The sequence below is a fragment of the Anolis sagrei genome, chromosome 12 (assembly GCF_037176765.1).
Source record: "Anolis sagrei isolate rAnoSag1 chromosome 12, rAnoSag1.mat, whole genome shotgun sequence".
Classification (NCBI taxonomy): Eukaryota; Metazoa; Chordata; class Lepidosauria; order Squamata; family Dactyloidae; genus Anolis; species Anolis sagrei.
The window spans coordinates 6,114,434-6,131,525 of record NC_090032.1 but is presented as its reverse complement, the minus strand read 5'-3'; the positions used below and the strand labels follow the sequence as shown (position 1 = coordinate 6,131,525).

At 41.4% G+C, this 17,092-nt stretch overlaps 1 protein-coding gene across 1 annotated transcript in view; it reads right to left on the bottom strand.

Moving 5' to 3' along the window:
* Positions 1-672: 672 nt before the first annotated feature.
* Positions 673-17,092, bottom strand: part of TARS2 (threonyl-tRNA synthetase 2, mitochondrial) — a 36,180-nt gene continuing 19,760 nt past the window's right edge. The window contains exons 11-17 of the mRNA XM_060758019.2: positions 16,652-16,789; positions 11,140-11,217; positions 9,556-9,656; positions 5,395-5,499; positions 3,988-4,060; positions 2,724-2,838; positions 673-1,172 (exon numbers count right to left, since the gene is read on the bottom strand). Of these exons, the coding sequence (XP_060614002.2) occupies positions 1,012-1,172; positions 2,724-2,838; positions 3,988-4,060; positions 5,395-5,499; positions 9,556-9,656; positions 11,140-11,217; positions 16,652-16,789 (771 nt within the window). The 3' untranslated portion in view covers positions 673-1,011. The remainder of the gene's footprint in view (positions 1,173-2,723; positions 2,839-3,987; positions 4,061-5,394; positions 5,500-9,555; positions 9,657-11,139; positions 11,218-16,651; positions 16,790-17,092) is intronic.

Sequence of the window (17,092 nt, the reverse complement as noted above, 5' to 3'; positions counted from 1 at the left end):
AGTCTAGCTTGCTGTTGACCTATGCAGCCCGAAAGACAGTTGCATCTGTCAAGTAATAATTGAAGTCTATTGCATTAATAGTCTAGCTTGCTGTTGACCTATGCAGCCCGAAAGACAGTTGCATCTGTCAAGTAACTATTGAAGATTATTACATTAATAGGCTAGCTTGCTGTTGACCTATGCGGCCCGAAAGACAGTTGAATCTGTCAAGTAGGAAATTTAGGTACCACTTTTTTACTATTTTACAACGCCATAAAACCTTCTAGGAGCATGCACAAGAATGAGGAAGTACTCCATCAAATGACCCAGTGTCACAAGTGGATAGTGAAGCAGCTCCCCCTGTGGTTGGAATCGGGCATACCCTCATGAAGCTGGAAAAAGCTGGAATGTTAAATTGCCTCTGGGTCTGTCTATATATGTTGTATGTCTACACAGCATTGAATGTTTGCCATGTATATGTGCCTTGTGATCCGCCCTGAATCCCCTGCGGGGTGAGAAGGGCGGAATATAAATACTGTAATAATAATAAAATAAAAATAAATAAATAAATATAAAATAATAAAATAAATAATAAATAATAAATAAATAAAATAAATAACAATAAAATAAAATTAATAAATAATAATACAATACAATAAATAATAAAAGCATGATCAATTGGGGAGATGCGGAAATATTTTAATAATATTTATTATTATTTTTGTATTGCCTAGGGTGCGTTTTTGTGGTTCTGGAAGGCCCTCAAGATAGATCTCAAGTAATAAATAAATAAACAGAAAATAAAATGAGCCCGCAGCATCCAATTCTTTGCCCCAAACTCCAATTCCATCGGCTTCAGTGGAATTGCAGGCGCAGCGTAGAAAATTCCAAGTCTGCAAATGAGTCTCCCAGACTTCTCGCTTCGTGGCACAATGAGGACTAGGATCTTGAGACAGAGACAAAACTTGTAGGGACGTGGCGAAACCAGCAGCCTTGCACTCACTTTGGTTTGCTTCTTGCCTTGTGCAGATGCTATAAATCAGCTCCAAAGAGCTCCTCGGCGTTCCTGGCCCGAGTCTCCTGCAACTCTTTGAGCCGGCATAAGACCGCGTTGACATCCCGTTCGCCGTGTCGGTGACCATCTCGGCTACGGACGTTCAGGGTGCGGTTGGACATCTCTTTCCGCCCGACGACTGGATGAGAAACAGGGAGGAAAAGAAGGGAAAGGCATCTAATGTCACAAAGGCGACTTTGATGTTGCAAAGATAACACAAAACGGGTGTATTTGCAGAGCCTCAAGGCCAGTCAGAGGAGCCAGAAGTAGCAACAACAGATAAGGAATCGAGTGAAGAGCTGAGTGATAAAGAGGGAGAACACAAAACAGGTGTATTTGCAGGCCTCAAGGTCAGTCAGAGGAGCCAGAAGTAGCAACAGCAGATAAGGAATCGAGTGAAGAGCTGAGTGATAAAGAGGGAGAACACAAAACGGGTGTATTTGCAGGCCTCAAGGTCAGTCAGAGGAGCCAGAAGTAGCAACAGCAGATAAGGAATCGAGTGAAGAGCTGAGTGATAAGGAGGGAGAACACAAAACGGGTGTATTTGCAGGCCTCAAGGCCAGTCAGAGGAGCCAGAAGTAGCAACAGCGGATAAGAAATCGAGTGAAGAGCTGAGTGATAAGGAGGAAGAACACAAAAAGGGTGTACTTGCCTTGGGAAAGGTTATGAGAGCTGTCGATCAGCCAGAGGCTGATGGGTTAACTGATAATTTAGAGAGGATTGTAGGCACAAAGTGATGAGCCCTCAAGTCTGGGAAATGATGGTTTCCTCTGTGATAAAACTGACTCAGAAAGTGCAGGGCCTCAAAGTGAATCAGAGGAGCCAGAAGTAGCAACAGCAGACAAGGAATCGGGTGAAGAGCTAAGTGATATGGAGGGAAAACACAAAATGGTGTATTTGCCTTGGGAAAGGTTTTGAGTGCTGCCAATCACCCAGAGGCTGATGGGTTAACTGATGATTTAGAGAGGATTGTGGGCACGAAGTGATGAGCCCTCAAGTCTGGGAAATTCAGGTCTGGGAAATGATTGTTCTCTCAGTGATAAAACTGACTTGGAAAGCACAGGGCCTCAAGGCAAGTTAGAGGAGCCAGAAGGAGCAACAGCAGATAAGGAATCGAGTGAAGAGTGAAAAGGAGGGTTCCACCTGTAGCTACAGAGTTCAACCAAAGTCTTTGTTTACAAATCAGAGCCGTAAATAGATTAATAAATGCTGCTCTGGCCAGAGTGAAAGGGGGGGGGGGGGGGAACAGTCGATCCGGATTTCCTAAAAATTTCCTAAAAACCAATGGATGAGCAGATCTTTCTGAAACTTGGCAGGAATGATGCCCTACTCCTGTTCTGTCGCTATGGAGAAATTCCAGGAGATACCTGTTTTGGTTTTTCTTTCAAAAAAATTATTCGAAAAAATGTAAAAACAAAATCTCAAAAATCAGTGGAAGAGCGAAATGTCACAAATCTTGGCAGACTTGCAGTCGTAAATGTGTGCTACAAGTGAGCCAAGTTTCAGCCTGATAGCTGTAAAAATAACAGGGAAACAAGCATGTCAGAGCTTGGAGGCAACCACCAAAAAGACCCATCTCCCTGCTCTGGATCTTAATTTTGCTCAGGGTGAATCTCAGCCATCTTTTGACCCCTCCCCTACCCAAAAAGGCACTCCCCGCCATCTTTTTCTGCCTTCTAGTGCAGCTTACCAAACTGGAAGTTGTACTGAGCCAGTTGGGCTTTCCAGATCTTGCGATTGAGGGTCGTTCCCGGATCCAAATCCACGTCAGTCGTGAATCCCGCTTGGTGGAAGATCTGGCGGATCTGAAATTTGACCACAAGGAACATCATAGCAATTTAAAAACTTTCCTCTTTAAAAATACATCTGAATAAGAAGGTTTTCACCTGCTGCCAGAAGGAGCTGAGGCTGGGTGGCTATCTATCTATCTATAGAGGCCGGATGGTCATCTGTCAGGAGGGCTTTGATTGTGCCTTCCTGCCTGGCAGAATAGGGCAGAACTAGATGACCTTTGTTGGACCCCTTGCAACTCTAGGATTTGATGATTCTCTTTCCATCTATCTATCTATCTACCTACCTACCTACCTACCTACCTATCTAGGCCAGATGGTCATCTGTCGGGAGGGCTTTGGTTGTGCCTTCCTGCCTGGCAGAATGGGGTTGGATTGGATGACCTTTGTTTGACTCCTTGCAACTCTAGGATTTGATGATTCTCTCTCTATCTATCTATCTATCTATCTATCTATCTATAGAGGCAGGATGGTCATCTGTTAGGAAGGCTTTGATTGTGCCTTCTGGCCTGGCAGAATGGGATTGGACTGGATGACCTTTGTTGGACCCCTTGCAACTCTAGGATTTGATTATTCTATCTCTCTCTCTCTCTCTCTCTCTCTCTCTCCCTTTTTGGGTGCCTTTAAATAGAGGCCAGATGGTCATCTGTCGGGAAGGCTTTGATTGTGCCTTCCTGCCTGGCAGAATGGGGCTGAACCTTTGTTGGACCCCTTCCAACTTTAGGATTTGATGATTCTATCTCTATTTAGCTATCTATCTATCTCCCTATTTGGGTGCCTTTAAATAGAGGCTGGGTGGTCATCTGTCAGGAGGGCTTTGATTGTGCCTTCCTCTCTCTCTCTCTCTCTCAAGGCCAGATGGTCATCTGTCAGGAGGGCTTTGATTGTGCCTTCCTGCCTGGCAGAATGGGGCTGAATTAGATGACCTTTGTTGGACCCCTTGCAACTCTAGGATTTGATGATTCTCTCTCTATCTCTCTCTCTCTCTATCTATCTATCTATAGAGGCCGGATGGTCATCTGTTGGGAGGGCTTTGATTGTGCCTTCCTGCCTGGCAGAATGGGGCTGAACTGGATGACCCTTGGGGGATCCCTTCCAACTCTCAAATGCTATGTTTTATGATCCATCGAGCAATGGCTCTTCCAGTCTCCGCCTTTTTCTTACCTCGTGGGCATAGCTCTCCGCGTCCGGCCCAACCGGGATCACCATGATTTGGGATGGCGACAACCAGAACGGCCTGCAGTGTCAACAGGAAGAGAACACATTCAATAGGGCTCAATTCCCATTGAAGAGTGTTTGGAGAACTCGATGAATGGTTTGGTCAATGATTTTCAGGCAGACAATGACAGAGAGTCCCCAGTGCAAAGGGCAGTTTCTCATGAGAATATCCCTGCTGGGCCTAGCAATGATGGCTCACTCCCTCTCTCTGTGAGCTCTCAAGATTTGGGTTTGGAAGAACTCTTGTCTGCTGGAGCTAGGTGTGAATGTTTCAACTGACCACCTTGATTTGCATTTGATTGCCTGGCAGTGCTTGGGGCAATCTTTTGTTAAGAGGTGATTAAATGTCCTTGTTTGTTTCCTCTCTGTTGTTGTGCTGTTCTAATTTTAGAGTTTTTTAATACTGGTAGCCAGATTTTGTTCATTTTCATGGTTTCCTCCTTTCTGTTGAAATTGTCCACAAGCTTGTGCTAATCACCTCTCAACAAAAGATTGCTCCAGGCACTGCCAGGCAAGCAAATGCAAATCAAGGTGGTCAGTTGAAACATTCACACCTAGTATTGTCGAAGGCTTTCATGGCTGGAATCACTAGGTTCTTGTGGGGTTTTTTCGGGCTATAGTCCTCACTACCTCACTACCTCTGAGGATGCTTGCCATAGATGCAGGCGAAACGTCAGGAGAAATGCCTCTAGGACATGGCTCTATAGCCTGAAAAAACCCACAAGAACCTACTTATTCACACCTAGCTCCAGTAGACAAAAGTCCTTTGTCCCACCCTGGTCATTCCAGAGATATATACACCCCCTTTTTTCCTACTTCCAACAGACCTCACAACCTCTGAGGATGCTTGCCATAGATGCAGGTGAAACGTCAGGAGAGAATGCCTCTAGAACATGGCCATATAGCCCGAAAAAACCTACAACAACCCAGTGATTCCGGCCATGAAAGCCTTCGACAATACAAATAAACTCAGTGTTTACGTTGCTCCGAAAGGCTTCGTCTGATAAGGGGTAAATGTGTAAAAGCGAAACCAATTTCTGAGTTTCGGGATATAAGGTTTACCTCAAGAGGAAGCCTGTTAGATTAGGCATCGTTTGGAAACTAAGTTCATGTGCCATGGAAATCCTGTTCAAGGGGGCTTGTTCCTTGGATTGTCTTTGCATCCTGTTGATTCCTGTCTGGATTAATGCTGTCTTGGGTTGCTTTTATTTCTTGTGTGGACATTGCTTTGTGTTACTGCCTTTTATGGACTCATTACTTTTTGGAACTTTCTTATTTTCTTACAAGCATTTATTTCTTCAGTAAACAGGGATCGAGAGAACGATACAGGCAACATATCCCACCGTCACTCACCATTTGCCGCCATAGTTCTCTGCCAAGACGGCCACCATCCTCTCCACGGAGCCCAGCACGGCGCGGTGGATCATCACCGGTCTCTCCGGCGTGGCACCCTCTTTGCTACATGGGTAGGAAGAACTATGTCTCATTGCCAAGGAAGATATATACAAACAGTTCCTGAGACCTCACAACCTCTGAGGATGCCTGCCATAGATGCAGGCAAAACGTCAGGAGAGAATGCTTCTAGAACATGGCCAGACAGCCCAGAAAACTCACAGCAACCCATTGTTGTTGTTCTTTCTCTCTACTATCTATATATGTTTGTTGGTTGGTTTGTCCCACAAAGGCTCCTCCGTGGCTTGATGGATCAGGACCAAACGTGGCACACAGACCATTCATGATCCAACTTAAGATACTGGCAGGGTTTTAACTAAAAGAATTATTTTTCAGATCCAGAGCAAGGAAAATGATTGGATTGGCTATGACTAGGTTGAGGATTGGTGGAATGGGATGGAAGGAAGGGGGAAGAGAGGGAGGGAAGGAAGAGAGAAAAAGAAGGGAAGAGAAAAAGGATACAGAAAGAGGGGAGGCGTGTGAGGGAAAACAAAGGAAGAAAAAGAAGAAATAAAGAAAGAAAAAGTGTAAGGTAAAGCAAGGGAAGAAGAAAAAGGAAGAAGGAAGGAAGAAAGACAGAAAGAAAGAAAGAAAGAAAGATGGAAGAAGAAAAAGAAAAAAAGAAAGAGGGAAGTTGGGGGAAAACAAGAAAAGAAGAAAAAAGGAAGGAAAGAATGAAGGAAGGGACAGAAGGTGTTTGAAAAGAAATAAAGAGAAGAAGAAAGGAAGGAAGGAAGGGAGGGAGGAAGGAAGGAGGTGTATGAGAGAAAGCAAGGGAAGAAGAAAAAGAAAAAAGAAAGAGGGAAGGTTTATGAGAGAAAGCAAAGGAAGAAGGAAAAGGAAGGGAAGGTGTGTGAAGGGAAAGCAAGGGAAGAAGAAAGAAAGAAAGAAAGAAAGAAAGAAAGGGAGGGAATGTGTGTGAAGGGAAAGAAAGGAAAGAAGAAAGAAAGAAAGAAAGAAAGAAAGAAGGTGTATGAGAAAAAGCAAGGGAAGAAGAAAAAGAAAAAAGAAAGAGGGAAGGTTTGTGAGGGAAAGCAAAGGAAGAAGAAAAAGGAAGGGCGGGAGGGAGGGAGGGAAGGGAAAGCAAGGGAAGAAGAAAGAAAGAAAGGAAAGGAAGAAGGGAGGGAAGGTGTGTGAAGGAAAAGCAAGGAAAGAAGAAAAAGAAAAAAAGAAAGAGGGAAGGTTTGTGAGAGAAAGCAAAGGAAGAAGGAAAAGGAAGGGAGGGAGGGAAGGTGTGTGAAGGGAAAGCAAGGGAAGAAGAAAGAAAGGAAGAAAGAAAGGAAGGAAGGAAGGAGGTGTATGAAGGAAAGCAAGGGAAGAAGAAAAAGAAAAAAGGAAGGAAGACAGAAAGAGGAAAGGTGTGTGAAGGAAGTTAAGGGAAGAAGAAAAAGGAAAGAAGGAAGGAAGGAAGGAAGGAAGGAAGGAAGGAAGGAAGGGGAAAAGCAAGGGAAGGAAGGGGGTGTATGAAGGAAAACAAGGGAAGAAGAAAAAGAAAAAAGGAAGGAAGGAAGACAGAAAGAGGGAAGGTGTGTGAAAGAAGGTAAGGGAAGAAGAAAAAGAAAGGAAGCAAAGAAGGCAGGAAGAGGAAAAGCAAGGGAAGAAGAAAAAGAAAAAAAAGAAAGAACAAAAGAAGGGGAAGGTGTATAACTGAAAGCAAGGGAAGAAGAGAAAGAAAGAAAGAAAGAAAGAAAGAAAGAAAGAAAGAAAGACAGGCCAGAAGGAAGGAAGGAAGGAAGGAAGGAAGGAAGGAAGGAAGGAAGGAAGGAAGGGGAAAAGAAAAAGAAAAAATGCAAGGCAAATAAATATTATCATCATTATCATCGTCATCTTTGATTCTGCTTTGCCTTGTCCCAACCGGTGGTTCGACCAAGGAAATAAAACCAGCATTTCCTGTCCACCATGAGGACTGGGAACTTGGGAAACAAAACACCGAGGGTTGCATTTTATTATCTGGTTGCAAAGGAGCGACTTGTTCAATCTGGCTACTTGAGGCGGAGGGTGCAGTTCTGGATGGCCATCTGCCGGGGGGTGCTTTGATTGGACCAACACCGGATTTTCGTCCAAGCTAGGAAAGCGGTGCCCTGCGAGGCGGGCGCCTCATCCCCTTCCCTCGCCACTTCTCCTTTCCTTGTATTTTGGTTTCGAAAGCGAGCCTTGCGAAAAGGGGAAGCCCGGCGCGGCGAGAGCACCTCTGATGGCGTCGTTTGGCGGCTCTTTGCGGCAAGATGTTTTTCTCCGAGAAAGGGTGACGCACCTCTTATGCGCTTGTGTGTTGTAGTTCTGTTATGACAACGTTCTTGCGGCAATGGTACATGGTGGGCCGTTCAGTCCTAGCTCTACACAAACTTCATGTTTACGGGTTGAGTCAAGAGCAGTCTTGGAAACTGAGGTGAAGAAACTCAAGTGAAAGGTCTGCACGTCCACAGTTTGAATCTTGGGAAACTGGGCAAACATGACCGATACATATTTCTGGCATTGGAGTGTGTCTACACTGTAAAATAAACACAGTATGACACCACTTTAAGAGCTGTGACTCTATTTCAATGTTTCTCAACCTAGGGGTTGGGACCCCTGAGGAGGTTCAGCGTGGGAGGTTAGGCCCAATTCTATCATTGGTGGGGTTCAGAATGCTCTTTGTTTGTAGGTGAACTATAAATCCCAGCAACCACAACTCCCAAATATCTATTTTCCCCAAACTCCACCAGTGCTCACATTTGGGCATACTGAATATACACGCCAAGTTTCGTCCAGATCCATCTTTGTTTGAGTCCACAGTGTTCTTTGGATGTAGGTGAACTACAACTCCCAAACTCAAGGTCAACGCCCACCAAACCCTTCCAGTATTTTTTGTCAGTCATGGGAGTGTTTTGTGTGCCAAGTTTGGTTCAATTCCATTGTTAGTGGAGTTCAGAATGTGCTTTGATGTAGGTGAACTATAAATCCCAGCAACTGCAACTCCCAAATGTCTATTTCCCCCAAACTTCACCAGTGTTCACATTTGGGCATATTGAATATTCACACCAAATTTCATCCAGATCCAGCATTGTTTGAGTCCACAGTGCTCTCTGTATATAGGTGAACTACAAATCCCAAACTCAAGGTCAACGCCCACCAAACCCTTTCAGTATTTTTTGTCGGTCATGGAAGTTCTGTGTGCCAAGTTTTGCTCCATTCCATTATTGGTGGAGTTCTGAATGTGCTTTGATTATAGGTGAACTATAAATCCCAGCGACTACAATTCCCAAATGTCAAGATCTATTTTCCCCAATCTCCATCAGTGTTCACATTTGGACATATTGAGTATCCATGACAAGTTTGGTCCAGATCCATCTTTGTTTGAGTCCACAGTGCCATCTGTATACAGGTGAACTACAACTCCCAAACTCAAGGTCAACGCCCACCAAATCCTTCCAGTATTTTTGTCAGTCATGGAAGAGTTCTGTGTGCCAAGTTTGGTTCAATTCCCTCATTGGTGGAGTTCAGAATGCTCTTTGATTATAGGTGAACTATACATCCCAGCAACTACAACTCCCAAATGACAAAATCAACCCCTCCCCCAACCCTACCAGTATTCAAATTTGGACGTATCAGGTATTTCTGCCCAATTTGGTCCAGTGAATTAAAATATATCCTGCATATCTAAGTCATATCCTACTTTGAGAGGTAAGTAAACAACAACAACAACAACAACAGCAACACTGGCCAACACACCTATTGGTGCCTCAAATGTATAGAAGATATATATCTCCAAGAATTATTAGGGGGCTAATGCTGCCCTCTATTCTCATCCCTTGCCCTATAGCAGTGTTTCCCAAGCTCTGATTGTCCAAATGTTTGGGACTTCAGCTCCCAGAATCCCCAAGCGTTGACCAAAGCAGTTAAGGATTCTGGGAGTTGGGAGTCCAAAACAAACCAGTGCCGTATAGGTACGACTCACTTAAAGAGAAAGAGATGTTATGACACAGGATCAATAAATGGAGAAACGCTGCTCCGTCATGCTTCCCTGAGCTCTGTATGGGGTCGGACTCCAACTCCCATCATCCCCGTTGGAACTGCACTCACCTTGTATAAGAGAGGTCGAACCGGATGGGCATCTGGAAGTCCAGCTGAATGGTGGCACATTGGTGGAGCCGCCCCAAGGCGTCTTTGATCTGAATGTCAACCTGGAAAAGATGATCATACGAGGGTTGAATGAAAAGTAATGCCTCCACCTTTGTTACTTGGGTTTGGATGGGAATATTTTAATAAATCAAACGCAGAAATAATCCTTAGAATGTGCTCTTTAATGACCACTATTCACTTTTCCACATCTTCACCAGACAACTGGATACGTTTATGCCAACAATGAACTAGTTATCTGAAGCCGTCACGGAAGAAGTCGTCACTGTTTCTGTAAATGGAACTGTAGAGGAGAGTCTACTGAACAAGCCAGTACTTGCCACATACCCGTACAGCCATCTGTTGAGGAGTTACAAAGGTGGAGGCATTACTTTTCACTTTAACAACACAACCGTTCAATGCTAAGGCTTCCTGCCAAAATGGAACTGTAGGAGAGTCTACTGAACAAGCCAGTACCTGCTGCATACCAGTACTGCCACCTGTTGAGGAGTTACGAAGGTGGAGGCATTACTTTTCATTCAACCCTCGTAAAAAAGAGGATGCTGCCTGCATATACAATACCCATCCCCATTCATCCCATCTTCCAAAAATAACTTACTGATGTGGGAAAAATCCAAAAATATCAAGTCAAGTCTTAATTTGCTGCACACACACACATATAGTCCTGTATCACAATTAATATAATATCTGCAACTGCAAAGGATGTGGTAATTGGAAAACATTTGCATGCACTTCCAGCTCTGGGTGAAACTCCCAAGCTTATTTTGCATTATTATTATTATTATTATTATTATTATTATTATTATTATTTACAGTCCTATCTGTATCACCATTATTGCAATATCTTCTACCACTGAAATGCAAAGGATGTGGCAACTGGCACACATTTGCATGCACTTCCAGCTCTGGGTGAAACTCCCAAGCTTATTCTACATTATTATTAATAATAATAATAGTAATAATAATAGTCCTATCTGTATTGCCATTGATGCAATATCCTCGACCACTGAAATGCAAAGGATGTGGCAATTGGCACACATTTGCATGTATTTCCAGCTCTGGGTGAAATTCCCAAGCTTATTCTGCATTATTATTATTATTATTATTATTATTAATAATAATAATAATATTCCTATCTGTATCACCATTAATGCAGTATCCTCTGCAATTGAAATGCAAAGGATGTAAGGATGTGGCAACTGACACACATTTGCACACACTTCCAGCTCTGGGTGAAATAATAATAATAATAATAATAATAATAATAGTGTTTATTTATATCCTTTTTCTCTCCACAAGAAGACCCAAAATAGCTAAATTCCCAAACTTATCTGTATCAGGTCATGTATTTTCATCCTCATTCACGACAGATATCAAGTTATGCCTAAGCAGGACCCTCAACCACCTTTTGCCCTTAAACTTGGACCAAACTATGACATTGTTTGTCTATCTGTTGCATTTTGTCTGGCACTGTTTCACCCAAAGTGATTTCCCAAACGAAATGACCCACAATTCCAAAGTACTGACCTTTGGTCCGTAGAAGGCCCCGTCTCCGGGGTTGAGCTCCCAAGGCTGGCCGAAGTCCCGAAGACTCTTTTCCAGCAGCTGAAAAGCAAGAACATGTGAGAAAGATCTTGGTAGTCCTGGTGGTCAACAAGTTCAACATGAGCCAACAGTGTGATGCAGCAGCTCAAAAAGCCAATGCGATTTTGGGCTGCATCCAAAGGAGTCTAGTATCTAGATTGAGGGAACTCATGGCGTCTCCCTATTCTGCTTTGATTGTGCTTTTCCTGCCTGGCAGGAGGTTGGACTGGATGGCCCCTTGGAGTTACTATTACTACTACTACTACTACTGCAGAGGCTGGATGGTTATCTGTAAGGAATGCTTTGATTGTGTTTTTCCTGCCTGGCAGGAGGTTGGACTGGATGGCCCCTGTGGTTGCCATTATTATTATTATTATTATTATTATTATTATTATTCTATATTATTACAGCATATAAATGTCGTAAATAAGTAATAAATAGTACCACTACTGCAGAGGCTGGATGGTCATCTGTTGGGGGTTGCTTTGATTGTGTTTTTCCTGTCTGGCAGGGGGTTGGACTGGATGGTCACTGGCATTGCTATTATTATTATTATTATTATTATTATTATTGCTATTATATTATTATTATTGCAGAGGCTGGATGGTCATCTGTAAGGAGTGCTTTGACTGTGCTTTTTCCTACCTGGCAGGGGATTGTCTGGATGGTCCCTGTGGTTGCCATTATTATTATTATTATTATTATTATTTTTATTTTTATTATTATTATTATTACTACTACTACTACTACTACTACTGAAGCTGGATAGTCATCTGTCAGGGGTTGCTTTGATTGTGCTTTTCCTGCCTGGCAGGAGGTTGCACTGGATGGTCACTGGAGTTGCTATTATTATTATTATTACTGCTATATTATTATTATTATTATTATTATTATTATTGCAGATGTTGGATGGGCATCTGTAAGGGATGCTTTGATTGTGCTTTTCCTGCCTGGCAGGGGGTTGCACTAGATGGTCATTGGAGTTGCTATTATTATTATTACTGCTATGATATTATTATTATTATTATTATTTATTATTGCAGAGACTGGATGGTCATCTGTAAGGAGTGCTTTGTGCTTTTTCCTACCTGGCAGGGGATTGCACTGGATAGTCCCTGTGGTTGCCATTATTATTATTATTATTATTATTATTATTACTACTACTACTACTACTACTGCTGCTGCAGAAGCTGGATGGTCATCTGTCAGGGGTTGCTTTGATTGTGCTTTTCCTGCCTGGCAGGGGGTTGCACTGGATGGTCACTGGAGTTGCTATTATTATTATTACTGCTATGATATTATTATTATTATTATTATTATTATTATTATTATTATTATTATTACAGAGGCTGGATGGTCATCTGTAAGGAGTGCCTTGATTGTGCTTTTTCCTACCTGGCAGGGGATTGCACTGGATGGTCCCTGTGGGTTGCCATTATTATTATTATTATTATTGTTGTTATTATTACTACTACTACTACTACTACTACTGAAGCTGGATAGTCATCTGTCAGGGGTTGCTTTGATTGTGCTTTTCCTGCCTGGCAGGAGGTTGCACTGGATGGTCACTGGAGTTGCTATTATTATTATTATTATTACTGCTATATTATTATTATTATTATTATTATTATTATTATTATTGCAGATGTTGGATGGGCATCTGTAAGGGATGCTTTGATTGTGCTTTTCCTGCCTGGCAGGGGGTTGCACTAGATGGTCATTGGAGTTGCTATTATTATTATTACTGCTATGATATTATTATTATTATTATTATTATTATTTATTATTGCAGAGACTGGATGGTCATCTGTAAGGAGTGCTTTGTGCTTTTTCCTACCTGGCAGGGGATTGCACTGGATAGTCCCTGTGGTTGCCATTATTATTATTATTATTATTATTATTATTATTATTACTACTACTACTACTACTACTGCTGCTGCAGAAGCTGGATGGTCATCTGTCAGGGGTTGCTTTGATTGTGCTTTTCCTGCCTGGCAGGGGGTTGCACTGGATGGTCACTGGAGTTGCTATTATTATTATTACTGCTATGATATTATTATTATTATTATTATTATTATTATTATTATTATTATTATTACAGAGGCTGGATGGTCATCTGTAAGGAGTGCCTTGATTGTGCTTTTTCCTACCTGGCAGGGGATTGCACTGGATGGTCCCTGTGGGTTGCCATTATTATTATTATTATTATTGTTGTTATTATTATTACTACTACTACTACTACTACTACTGAAGCTGGATAGTCATCTGTCAGGGGTTGCTTTGATTGTGCTTTTCCTGCCTGGCAGGAGGTTGCACTGGATGGTCACTGGAGTTGCTATTATTATTATTATTATTACTGCTATATTATTATTATTATTATTATTATTATTATTATTATTATTATTATTATTGCAGATGTTGGATGGGCATCTGTAAGGGATGCTTTGATTGTGCTTTTCCTGCCTGGCAGGGGGTTGCACTAGATGGTCATTGGAGTTGCTATTATTATTATTACTGCTATGATATTATTATTATTATTATTATTATTATTATTATTATTTATTATTGCAGAGACTGGATGGTCATCTGTAAGGAGTGCTTTGTGCTTTTTCCTACCTGGCAGGGGATTGCACTGGATAGTCCCTGTGGTTGCCATTATTATTATTATTATTATTATTATTATTACTACTACTACTACTACTACTGCTGCTGCAGAAGCTGGATGGTCATCTGTCAGGGGTTGCTTTGATTGTGCTTTTCCTGCCTGGCAGGGGGTTGCACTGGATGGTCACTGGAGTTGCTATTATTATTATTACTGCTATGATATTATTATTATTATTATTATTATTATTATTATTATTATTATTACAGAGGCTGGATGGTCATCTGTAAGGAGTGCCTTGATTGTGCTTTTTCCTACCTGGCAGGGGATTGCACTGGATGGTCCCTGTGGGTTGCCATTATTATTATTATTATTATTGTTGTTATTATTATTACTACTACTACTACTACTACTACTACTGAAGCTGGATAGTCATCTGTCAGGGGTTGCTTTGATTGTGCTTTTCCTGCCTGGCAGGAGGTTGCACTGGATGGTCACTGGAGTTGCTATTATTATTATTATTATTACTGCTATATTATTATTATTATTATTATTATTATTATTATTATTATTATTATTGCAGATGTTGGATGGGCATCTGTAAGGGATGCTTTGATTGTGCTTTTCCTGCCTGGCAGGGGGTTGCACTAGATGGTCATTGGAGTTGCTATTATTATTATTACTGCTATGATATTATTATTATTATTATTATTATTATTTATTATTGCAGAGACTGGATGGTCATCTGTAAGGAGTGCTTTGTGCTTTTTCCTACCTGGCAGGGGATTGCACTGGATAGTCCCTGTGGTTGCCATTATTATTATTATTATTATTATTATTATTATTATTATTACTACTACTACTACTACTACTGCTGCTGCAGAAGCTGGATGGTCATCTGTCAGGGGTTGCTTTGATTGTGCTTTTCCTGCCTGGCAGGGGGTTGCACTGGATGGTCACTGGAGTTGCTATTATTATTATTACTGCTATATTATTATTATTATTATTATTATTATTTTATTATTATTGCAGATGTTGGATGGTCATCTGTAAGGGATGCTTCGACTGTGTTTTTCCTGTCTGCCAGGGGGTTGGACTGGATGGCCCCTGGAGTTGCTGCTATTATGGTTGTTGTTGTTGTTGTTATTATTATTATTGCAGAGGCTGTATGGTCATTGGTAAGCGGTGAGAAGGGCAGGGTACAAACGTGTTAAACAAATAATAATAATAATAATAATAATTATTATTGCAGAGGATGGATTGTCATCTGTTGGGGATGCTTTGATTGTGCTTTTCCTGTCTGGCAAGGGGTTGGCCTGGATGGCCCCTGAGGTCGCCATTATTATTATTATTATTATTATTATTATTATTATTATTGAGGCAGGATGGCTCAATAATAATAGTAATTGTGCTTTTCCTCCCTCGCAGAAGGAGATTGAACTGGATGGCTCCTGGGGTTGATATTATTATTATTATTATTATTATTATTATTATTATTACTGAGGCAGGATGGCTCAATAATAATAATAATAATAATAATAATAATAATAATGCGCTTTTCCTGCCTGGCAGAAGGAGATTGAACTGGATGGCTCCTGGGGTTGATATTATTATTATTATTATTATTATTATTAATTATTGAGGCAGGATGGCTCAATAATAATAATAATAATGATAATAATAATAATAATAATAATAATAATAATAATAATAATGCGCTTTTCCTGCCGGGCAGAAGGAGATTGAACTGGATGGCTCCTGGGGTTGATATTATTATTATTATTATTATTAATTATTGAGGCAGAATAGCTCAATAATAATAATAATAATAATAATAATAATAATAATGCGCTTTTCCTGCGTGGCAGAAGGAGATTGAACTGGATGGCTCCTGGGGTTGATATTATTATTATTATTATTATTAATTATTGAGGCAGAATAGCTCAATAATAATAATAATAATAATAATAATAATAATAATGCGCTTTTCCTGCGTGGCAGAAGGAGATTGAACTGGATGGCTCCTGGGGTTGATATTATTATTATTATTATTATTATTATTGAGGCAGGATGGCCTAATAATAATAATAATAATAATAATAATAATAATAATGCGCTTTTCCTGCCTGGCAGAAGGAGATTGAACTGGATGGTTCCTGGGGTTGATATTATTATTATTATTATTATTATTATTATTATTATTATTATTGCAGAGGCTCAACAGTCATCTGTCGGGGGTGCTGTGACCGTGCTTTTCCTGCCTAGCAGAATGGGGTTGGGCTAGATGGCCCTTGGGAGTCCCTTCCAACTCTATAATTCTATAATAAAATGGGACAATCCTGGCAGAGGCTCCCGCGTTGGGGTGGAGTGATGGGAGGTCAATATTTGCCTTCCGTGTCCCCCTCCCCGACCCCTTTGGCAAGAAGAAGCCCGGAAGGGGGTAAACGGTGTTTACTGAGCAAACAGGGCCCTCCCTGAAGCATGTCCAAGGCACATACAGGGTTTAATCCCCTGGTTCCATTTAATTTCCAAGGGGAGCAATGCGAGAATGAGTAGCACTCATCTGCATTAAAAGCCAAAGAGCCGGCGTTGTCCGTAGACACCTCCAAGGTCATTTGGCCTGCATGACTGCATGGAAGACCGTTACCTTTCTGCCTGAGTGGTACCTAATAATAATAGCAATAATAATTGATCTACTCACATTTGCATGTTATCGAACTGCTAGGTGGGCAGAAGCTGGGGCTAACAGCGGGAGCTCACCCCGCTCCCCGGATTTGAACCGCCGACCTTTCAGTCAGCATGTTCAGCATCTCAGCAATTCATCCCGCTGTGCCACTGGAGAATTATTATTACCGATTCTGCCCGGTCCCAAAGATGAATTTCTCCAAGGAATTTTTCGGGGCGAGTCGAAAGATAGAAGCGGAGGATGAACCCAAAAACAGAGTAGACGGCTTGGAGGAAATCCAGGCAGCTTCGGATCTCGCCTTCCAGCTGAGGAAGGACAAAACAGTATCACAACATTAACAATAGTAAGAAATTAATAATAATAATAATAATAATAATAATCACCCAGTCCTAGACGCTTGGGAAGTCGACTTGTGATTTTGTGATACGAAATCCAGCATATAGATTTCGTTTGCTGTGACATACTGTGCTTTTGTGTCAGAATAATAATAATAATAATAATAATAATACATCACACAATCCTAGACGCTTGGGAGGTCTTCGACTTGTGATTTTGTGATACGAAATCCAGCATATAGATCTCAGTATGCTGTGACATACTGTGCTTTT